Source organism: Stegastes partitus, unplaced genomic scaffold (assembly GCF_000690725.1).
Source record: "Stegastes partitus isolate 25-593 unplaced genomic scaffold, Stegastes_partitus-1.0.2 Scaffold19, whole genome shotgun sequence".
Classification (NCBI taxonomy): Eukaryota; Metazoa; Chordata; class Actinopteri; family Pomacentridae; genus Stegastes; species Stegastes partitus.
This window is the reverse complement of record NW_007577750.1, coordinates 1,532,637-1,542,908: the sequence shown is the minus strand read 5'-3', so window position 1 is coordinate 1,542,908 and position 10,272 is coordinate 1,532,637. Positions and strand designations below refer to the sequence as shown.

Below are 10,272 nucleotides of genomic sequence, written 5' to 3'. Positions count from 1 at the left end.
ATGCACCAGATTTAGCAGAAAGCTAATTTTCATTTGCAGTCCTATTTAATTACAATGCTTTCTGTTGTTGTTTGTTTGTTTGATTGTTTGTTAGTTTTTTTTTGTTTTAAAAAAATCAATTTATTGTATCAAGCACATTGTTTGCATTGGAAGGCATTTAATGGTGTGAATCACCCCTTAAAGTTGGCAAAATTGCTCCCGTTATTGCTTTGTTTCCCTTCTGTTTACAGTTGACATGCTGTGGAACCCCACAGCCACGTAGCGTCATGTGGGCGTAGTTTGTAGGGGTGTGGTTTGTAGCGACTGTACCTTGGCTCCAGCTGCAGTCAGACCCTTCTCCGCAAAAGCCCAAAAACTATGCCATCTTGCCAGGGACAAAACTAAGAGAAATCCTACATATTTGTTTTTTCTGTAAAATAGGCAGTGCAACAGCGCCTTCTAGTGCCTTAACTAGGTATCTGCCTTACATAAATAACCATCTTGCTACAAGAAACGTTTATTTGAATTCACAATTTCAATTTCTTAGCTAACTCAATTATGTTCGGTTACACAACCTAACCAGTTTAGTTAAATGCTCTCTTTTCACCAGGGCTACACCATGTTATAGATGAGCCTATTAATGAATAGTAAATCATTCATAGCTGCAATTATAAACTACTTACTACTGAGGAATCATGCCTTATCAATGATGAACTGACCAGTTATAAAGCATGAAAATGAAATAATTGTCATGTTGTAGATGAGTCTATTAATGAAGAGTACATCATATAACTGATTGTAAACTACACACTACTGAATAATCATGCCTTATAAATAATGAATTCAGTATTTTTCTGATGCTTAAAAAATGCCTAAAAGTGTGTGCTTATTATAAAGTGATACTCAAAATCTCATATATCGGCGCTTTCATAGCAATCTATTACCCAGTTATAATTCTGACTTAGAACTTAAAGTGAAGCTAGTAAATTATAACTCTGATAATAAAGAGGTACTATCAAGCTGTACTATGTGAAGTGTAGGACTCACCAATCTTTGGGCCAAATCAGCAGCTAAAAGTCACGACATCCTCTACCCAACTGATTTAAAAAACAATCTTGGAATCAGAAACTAAATTCCTGTCTCTGGTTAGAGGAGGACTTTATGGTATATATCCATAAATTCTGGGGAAAAAATGTGCTTGTCATATCAGCAATACACGATCTTGTGGTTTCTTTTCAGTTTAAATATCAAATCATCGTTTGTAGTTACTGTTCATCCATCCATCCATCATCTTCCACTTATCCGGGGTCGAATGGCGATGGCAGCAGCGGAGCAGGTCATCCCAGACTTCCCTCCCCCCGGCGACGCTTTCCAGCTCTTCCTGGGGATCCCTAGGCGATCCCAGGCCAGCCGAGAGATGTAATCCCTCCAGCGGGTTCTGGGTCTGCCCCGGGGTCTCCTCCCAGGTGTTCGAAAGACCTCCAGAGAAGGCCTCCCCGGAGGCATCCGAATCAGGTGTCCATACCACCTCAACTGGCTCCTTTCGATGCGAGGAAGCAGCGGCTCTACTCCGAGCTCCTCACCCTATCTCTAAGGCTGAGCCCAGCCACCCTGCGAAGGAAGCTCATTTCGGCCGCTGTATCCGCGATCTTATTCTTCCGGTCACGACCCAAAGCTCGTGACCATAGGTGAATTGGAACGTAGATGGACTAGTAAATCGAGAGCTTCGCCTTGCGGCTCAGCCCTCTCTTCACCACGACGGTCCGGTAGAGCGCCGTAATACTGCTGACGCCGCACCGAGCCGCCTGTCCATCTCGCGCTGCATTTTCCCATCACTCGTGAACAAGATCCCGAGATACTTAAACTCCCTCGCTTGAGGAAGCAAGCGAGGTAGTTTGGCACATAGTTACTGTGCGAATACTATGCAGATTCCAACATTGTTCGTTGTTTGTCAGATTCGCGACACCCTGAAAGGCACAAATCCAGATGTTTCAATTCCATATGATTTAATGATGGATTTAATTCTAATTCTTGCAAAGTTATCTTGAGTTAAATGACAAAAAAGTGGGACTTACAACAATTAGCATTAGTTAACATAATGACAAAGAAAGTGGCACAATATTTCCATGTCAGAGTTGAGTTTATTTAAACCTGAGTCAAAGTTTCAACTCATGATAGTTTTATCCACCATAAACCTAAGAGGCTGCAGTGGGAAAATGTTAGTGTGCGATGGTCAGTATTGTAAAACAGAGGTTGTTCTTAGTGTTTTATCTGGTTTAATAAAAGAAACATCAATAATAAAGTCACACAAGTGTAATCAGAATGCACAAACACAATACTACTGCACTTCAGTACAGTTTTCACAGGTAGCAGAACATATTAGTAAGAGAAAAGCTCACCCTAGTGTTCTGAGATGGTAAGACGTCTGAGTGAGACACCACACCACTGTGCCTCTGTTATTGCTTTGTATGTTTTAATTCGGTTTAAAGATGGAAAAACATGACTTGATTTAGTTGTGAACTTGTGGCACAACAGTTAAGATAAAAAGCATTTCTTAGTTCTTTAGTTTTTCATTGACTACATAATCACATAAAAAACAAACTGTAATATAAGTTTCTATGATCAACGGTTACCTTTAGTCAACACAAAAGCGCCTTGTTTGCTCACTGAGGGTAAAATGACAAATTCTGACTGCCAGTTCATAAACAGTAAACTATTACTTGATGACATCTTACGAAAGGCAACCTTGAAAACCACAAGACTGTTCCAGTAACAGAGTTGAAAGAAGTGCATCCACAATGTAACATCTTATTAAATATACATAGAGAAACATTAAAATATCAATTGTCAAATATATCTAATGCCCTTCATTATTTATTTATTCTTTCCATTAAAAAGTTTATTATTTAATTCTGAAGCAGTGAAACCACAGTGTTACGCTTCAGTTGTGACTCCAGACAGACTAAAGCAACAGTGGTGAGAACACTTGTAAATTTGTTGGCTGTTAGTGTTTGAAAAAAGTAGTTAAAAAAAATACAACAACATTCTTTTAATCAAAGCTTGGAAACCCAAGTGGTTTATATATAGAGTGGACTAAACTCACCATTTACTAGTTGATTTTACCACTCGGATAACTCAACATTTAGCTAAACACTAGCAATTAGCCTTAATATTTGCATTACCAAGAGTTGTTAATGGCACAAACTAACATTAAAAATGCCACAAGAAAATCCTTTGACCCTGCTGTCATATAACCAATGCATCATTTAGTGCCTGCTTCCATATTTTACAAGAGCAGTTTGAAACAGTCTTGTGCTTCCTTGTCAATGTCGGGCTGCTCTCAGCACTGACACACTCCTGGTGAATCAGACAGAATTAATGGAAAGTGCAATGTTACTAATAAATGAATCAAGGACTGCTCCTCACATGATTGATTGCAGCTGCAAAACTGAGAGAGTCTCTCTGGTGAAACTAATGTCTGCTCATCTCTGTGGAGGCATTCAAACCAAATTGTCAGCGTGAGGTTATTATCAACAGGCAGTACCTCAGAAAAACAGAACATGTAATGTTAGTTTAAAACAAACTTTGCTATCCCCCATAAAGTTTATATTGAACTGATAAGAAATGTCGTCGCCACTGTGACCCAGCACATTAGCCAAATCTAAGAGAGAAAATGACACCACACAAAAGTAAAACAGAACAAAGACGGATATACAAGATGCAATCAAGAAGAAACAAGTCTGTGCCCATAAAAAGCAAATACCACACCTGATTTAAACTTGACTGCTAACCTCTTTGAAGTAGTCATCTTGCGCAGTGATACACTGCTCCCAGAGCTCCTGCCATGTTTGAAGTCCTACTCAGTAAGTGGCATAAACTGCACTGAATCTCCTCCACTGTGATCAAGAGAAAGAGAGGACCAGGGAAACACATCTGGCGAGTACAGTGGTGGAAGAGCAACGGTTGTGTTGGTGTAGCCAAAAAACTTGCACTGTAACCAGGCAGATGTTTGCACATGTCGTGGTTCGGGTCATTTGTTCTGAACTCAGCGTACACAACCTTGTGAATGACAAAGCAGGTCGCTCTTCGTTGCACTGCTTAGTTTGATTTAGTTTGGTCTCTGGGTCAAAACCAACTCTCGTCACCAGGGATTATTATTGACGAGATGGTTGGATCAGTTTGTCACAGACTTTGATGTTTGCTTCCTGCACAAGTTTGACGTCCATGGTGAAATTGCAAATGTAGTCCTGCAAATGGTCATATATGGACTTCAAGGAGTGTTAAAAATGTGGCAGTACTGATGTATTGCTGCACAAGAAGGGTACTTTGAAGGGGATGGTGACCTTATGTAAATCAGCTACAGCCTCTTGATCACACCTCATAGTGCCAAAAATTGACAAAATCAGAGCCATTGCTCTAAAGTGCATCCAAACTGCGGTCAGTTCCTCAGTTACAATTTTTCAGTGAAGGCTAGTCGTAGACTGTTAGAGGTATATCTAGAAGGAGGAGAAAGGATAATCTAAGTCTATGCAGACGAGGATGAACAGAGTCTGTTAACAGAGTCAAGATGCAATCACTCTCTGTGTCTCATTCTCTTGTTCCTGTGTGTCACTGTCTGAAAGCAGAGGGGGATGAGTTGGCACAGCAGTCCTATAAGGCAAATTATCTTTAGTCAACATCTTTCTGGTGGCAGAAACCAGGCGGGAATAGTTGTCAGGGTTGTACTCCGACAAAGGACGTCGCGTGCGCAGCAGAGGAAGATTGTCTCTGCTGGGCTGTGACAGGAAGAGAGGCGGCCGTCGCTGGCACTCGCCCTCCTTCAGGGAGTCTGGCAGCGGCTTGCGTTTGCTTTCGGGGAGAAGCATAATGCAGAGGACAGAGAGGACGGCAAAGGAGGCGAAGATGACATGGTGGAGGAAGTAGCCACTGTTATTCTGAAGCTCCATCAGGGAGGAGGCGGCCATCCCAACACAACCTGAGGCCATAACGAGGCCGAAGCAGCCACCTCTGACCGAGGAGGAGGAAAGGGAGAACAAGTCAGTATGAGGAGACAATACTTGTATCATCTCTCTTGTTTTTTTTCAGTCTCTAAACTGTCCAACTTTCCTACAGTGTCTGTAGTACTCAGCCCAAACCCTATTCGTTCCTCGAGAAGATACAGCCTTTAAATTGTTGGTTGGTTGGTTGGTTACACACATATGGCACACAAATGTGTGTAACCATGTGGTGAATAACTAAGCAACTGTGGTGAATAACTAAGCAAATAAAAGATGATCTGTTTTCAAAAAAGTATTGAGTTATTTTTTTACTATAGTGTTTTTCTGTTGTTTTTTTCACCTGGCTTTTTCTTTCTATCTTTTAGAGTTTCTAAATGAAAAAGGAAACCTGCCATAAGCTAAAGTTTGGGAACACTGCATGGTCAGTACTCAGTGGTAAGTATCACATCTTATGAAAGCGTTTTGTAACAAGCTAAGAATCTGTCAGGTATGGTTTGTAGAATTTTCCCAATTCTTCCTGCAAAAGGCTCCAAGTTTTGAGAGATTCTTGGGCCTTCATGCATGCACTACTCTTTAGAGATCTAATCACAGTTTTTTTTTTTGTGATTTTCATGTAGGGGCACAGTGCTGGCCACTGGCTGCAACTCAAGCCCAAAGCATCATCAATCCACCTAATAGTTGGAGAAGTGTTTTTGTTTTCATGAAATTCTGCCCCTTTTTTTTCCCCCAATATTCCTTTGCTCATTGCAGTCAGAAAGTTTTTAATTGAAACTGCATCTGGCTTCTGTAGATGTACTTTTGCAAACATTCGATGCTGAATTTTGCGGTGAGGATACAGGAAAGGTTTTCTTCACAAGGCGGTCACATTTGGGCACAGTGGAACGTTGTACCACTGCTCCCAGTCTGCTAAATCTTCCTGAATGTCTTTTGCACTCAGAGATTTGCCTTCCAAGCAAATCCTACCAGCAGCTCTCTCAGAAAGTTTTCATGGTCTTCTAGACCTCAACTTGACCTCCAGTGTTTCTGTGAACTACCGTTTCTTAATTGCATTACAAATGGAGGAAATGGCATCTAAAAATACAAGGCTATCTTCTTTCGGCCTGCTTTGTGAACATCAATTATTTAAATTTTCAGCATGTCAGGGAGTTGCTTAGAGGAGCTCATAGCTGCAGATTGTTGTGATCAAGTTTGAGCTGTTGAATATTCATAAAACACTGAAATTTGCATAACCTGGCCTTCCCTAATGATGGCTGTGAACAGGCCATAATTCCAGCAAGCTAAATAAGGTCTGAGTCCTTGGTAAAAGTTATGAGCTCAGATTTCTTGGGATGCCCAAACATTTGAGTGGTGTTTCTTCTTCTTCTTTTTTTTTTTCCCCCAGTGTAAAATTGCACACAACTACAATAATATACTAATTGTGCTTAACATCCATCCATCCATTATCTATACACCGCTTAATCCTCATGAGGGTCGCGGGGGGCTGGAGCCTATCCCAGCCGACTTAGGGCGAAGGCAGGGGACACCCTGGACAGGTCGCCAGTCTATCACAGGGCCACACTGAGAGACAGACAACCAAGCACACTCACATTCACACCTACAGACAATTTAGAATCACCAATTAACCTCAACATGTTTTTGGACTGTGTGAGAGGAAGCCGGAGAACCCGGAGAGAACCCACGCTGCACGGAGAGAACATGCAAACTCCACGCAGAAAGATTCCGGTGCCCCCACCGGGACGCGAACCGGCAACCTTCTTGCTGCGAGGCAACAGTGCTACCAACTGCGCCACCCTGCAGCCCTTATGCTTAACATACTGTAAATAATGTTTCTTCTTTTACTTTATGTCTTTTGGAGATGAGTTCAACTTCTACTCCCTTACCTTAAGCAACAGAAATTTGGATTAAGGGTTCTGTACACTGAATATTTTTAACAAATGGTAGTTAATTGTATAGAGGATTATGTATTTCTAGGGGAATCCAGTATCAGGCTTCAGCTACACAGGCAGCACTTCAAAGTAGGTTTATTTACTGTCTGTATATCCGTATAATTTGTTGACATTAATATAAAATATAAACACACAGCCTGTTACTTACCGAATGACAATTGGTGACACTTACCGAATGACAGTTGGCATCACTTCGGAGGCGAAGAATGCACTGAGCATTGCAAGACCCTGAGAGAACAGCAAACCCACGACGGAGAGCAGCAGCACCAGGCTGCCTCGGAGGTCTGACACAAAGAAAAGACAACAGTTTAAACTAGACCCAGAATAACTGCAGTAGAATCAACAGAAGAGATATGGTATAAACATGTCAGTGTCAAGGGGTATGAAGGGATCTTCAAATGGATTTTAGATGTATACAAGTGACTCTATCAACAGATCTGCACTTTTTCGTGATTTCCAAGCTGAAAGAAATACAATGCTGACTGATGTGTTAATATTTGTCAGGGACTCGTGTGAAACCTTCAATACAATTAAAAAATTCTTTACCATGAAACAAAACTTGTAGACCACTGAGTTGAGTTGTCAGAATTTAACTTATTTCACTTATGTCTTCCTTCATTTTAACTCTTGCAACCGTAAAACCCACCAGTAGGTTTAAAAGGTATGTGATTCTTTAAATTAGAGTATTTTTTTTCTTTTCTTTTGTTTTATTTTACTTTATTATTATTATTATTTTTATTATTATTATTATTATTATGTATTTTTTGTCTTTCTTTACTTGGCAAAGGAGAAAAATAAATTAAAATTTTAAGTCATACATATGGAAATTGTTGTATTGCATTTTTTTTCCTGTTTGCTTTTTAAACTTTTTTTATTTTTGTTTTTTGTATATTCTTATATAATTTTTTTTTTCTGTTGCTAATGTGATCAAATAATTTCCCTTGTGGATCAATAAAGTTTATCTAAGTCTAAGCTCCCCCAAAAAGCCAAACTTTCAACACAATTGTTGAGTTTTCAACTTTCTGACAGTCCTTCAATTGATCATGTGTGACTTTCAGTTTTGTCTGGAAAAACCACCACATCTAAGCTTTAAATCTGAACATTTATCTAAAATCTATATTTAAAATCTTAAAAAATAGACCATTTGCAGTAATCAGATTGTCTAAAAACCAAAAAATTATGTGGTCCTCAGTGCAATTGAGAAGCCATGATTCAGTCAGATGTTTCACATGACGAAAATTCAGGGACTTTGTAGATGAACAGAGAACAGAGAAGACAGCATTACAAGAACTGAAACATTATCACTATCACACTTTTTTTTGCGATGTTATCATTGTGGGTGTATATGCTGATTCCATTTTTATAAAATAAATTAGTTTTTAAAAAAATACTTTTTTAATGATTTATGGCATTAATAACCTCATGAAGGACATAGTTGAGTTCTCTCTACTTCTGGTCATAGTTGAGCTGTTTTCATAAAAGGTGCAGGATTTTATACTGTAGTGAAAAATGAGCCCACAGAGAGCAGCAGAGGTAATGGTAGCAAAAGATGCCCAGAAACTGCTTGGGGTTCATGAGTAATGATTACAGTCGTCCTCAAATTTATTCATACGCTTCCATTAAAGAAAAGCCAAAATTCACAATTGTCACTCAAATAACTAGAAACTGAAAAAGTGACAATAAATAAAAAAATGCTACATTATAATTTAGTGAAATAAGACATTGCTTTTGAATTGTAGTTGAAAAGAATAATTTAAAGAAAACAAACAAAACAGTCCCGGACAAATTAGAACACTTTGCTGACGAGCAGGGGGCCAAAATCAAAATACCTGTCAACAGGTGCAGAAGTCTGATTGAAAATATTAGTTTACAGGTCCCATCATGCTTGTTTGCTTGTTGTTGTTTTTTTGGCTTGTTTTTTCTTCTTCTTTTTAAAAAAAATATATTTCTGTTGAACCACCATTCAAAAGCAATGTCATGATTTTCATAACATTTTTATTTATTATTACTTTTGTGACAGCTGTTTTTTTTCCTTCTTCAATGGGAGGGTATGAATGAATTTAAGGACGACTGTAGGTTTCACTCAAGTAAAAATAATGTGGATGTAACGTACACTGAGTGAGGGCCAGCAGCAGCAGCGATGACAGTCCAGTGATGATGGCGGACAGCAGGAGAATACCACGCCGACCGAAGTGATTCACAGACAAACAGATGAAGATGCAGCCCACAGCTCCTGTTGTCACTCGCAGAAAGTAGCTGAAGTAGAAGTTGGTGGAATAACTGTGCAGGTTTCTGGTGAAACAATACTGGATGCCTGTTCCAATGAACCTGCAGGAGAGTTAGATACAGTTAGACACACAGCAGCTTTTTTTGTTGAAATGTGAAGATGCTTCACACACAATAGGTGTCTCTGGTCTTTAAAACCATTCTCCAATCTGTCTGCTCACCTCCAGCATTTCACTATTTATCAATAAAAGGAAATTTTAACTGGGAATCAGTGAGTTACGATAGTTTTTCACCTCAGTTCACCTAGTGTGTTCATTTCATGGACAAGTAAGCACATATATGGAGAGTTAAAACTCACAGAGTGAAGCTGAGTATGAGGCAGTTCTTCCAGATGACACGAGTCCGACGCAGCTCCAGAACCGAATGGTAAATCGGCTGACAGTCTTCTCCGTACACTGAATCTATTTCTAGAATCAGGAAACGAGGATTATATAAAATACTTTGATGGAAAAGTTAAAATTGTTGCAAGTTCTACTAATGGTTTCCATTAGCATATTAGAATAACAATAAATCTTTGTAGGCATTCAAAAGTGTGAAAGTAAAAAAATGTACCAAGGCTCCAAAAAGCCAAATTGATATTGCTTTTAAATTCTACAGGTAGAATGCCATTTAATATATAAGTACAAAAACCAATCAATCAGCTGCAGCAGGAGGAAATACATTGAGTGAATTAAAGATACATGATTTAAATTGTAGCTTAAACAATTAGTTTATCAACAGTAAATTAATCAGTGACTATCTTGATAATCGATTAATAAAATATGCCAAAACTTTATTGGTTCAAGCTTTTCGATATTTGGATTTTTTTGCCTCTTGTGTTTTATGAGATTTTGAAGTAAACAGCTTGTAGAAAGTTGTTTGGACATATCAAGACATTATAAAAGACAACACTAAAGCTTAAGGAAACTGTAAAAGCCATTATTTGCTATTTTCTGACATTTTATAGAGCAAATGATCAATCAAAAAAGTAAGTTGCAGTTTGATAGACAACAAAAATCAGCATTAGATGCAGTCTTCATTTATATTTAAGTGGTAACATAACGCTTTAATGACAAAGATTTAGA

At 38.9% G+C, this 10,272-nt stretch overlaps 1 protein-coding gene across 2 annotated transcripts in view; it reads right to left on the bottom strand.

The window, feature by feature from the left end:
- Positions 1-10,272, bottom strand: part of slc22a31 (solute carrier family 22 member 31) — a 44,985-nt gene that overhangs the window by 9,740 nt on the left and 24,973 nt on the right. The window contains exons 6-9 of one of the 2 annotated variants that reach the window (XM_008293006.1): positions 9,507-9,615; positions 9,036-9,250; positions 7,095-7,206; positions 2,101-4,986 (exon numbers count right to left, since the gene is read on the bottom strand). In XM_008293006.1, the coding sequence (XP_008291228.1) occupies positions 4,542-4,986; positions 7,095-7,206; positions 9,036-9,250; positions 9,507-9,615 (881 nt within the window). In that variant the 3' untranslated portion in view covers positions 2,101-4,541. Of the gene's footprint in view, positions 1-2,100; positions 4,987-7,094; positions 7,207-9,035; positions 9,251-9,506; positions 9,616-10,272 lie in introns of those variants that run through there. The other variant, XM_008292999.1, reaches the window with a different exon arrangement.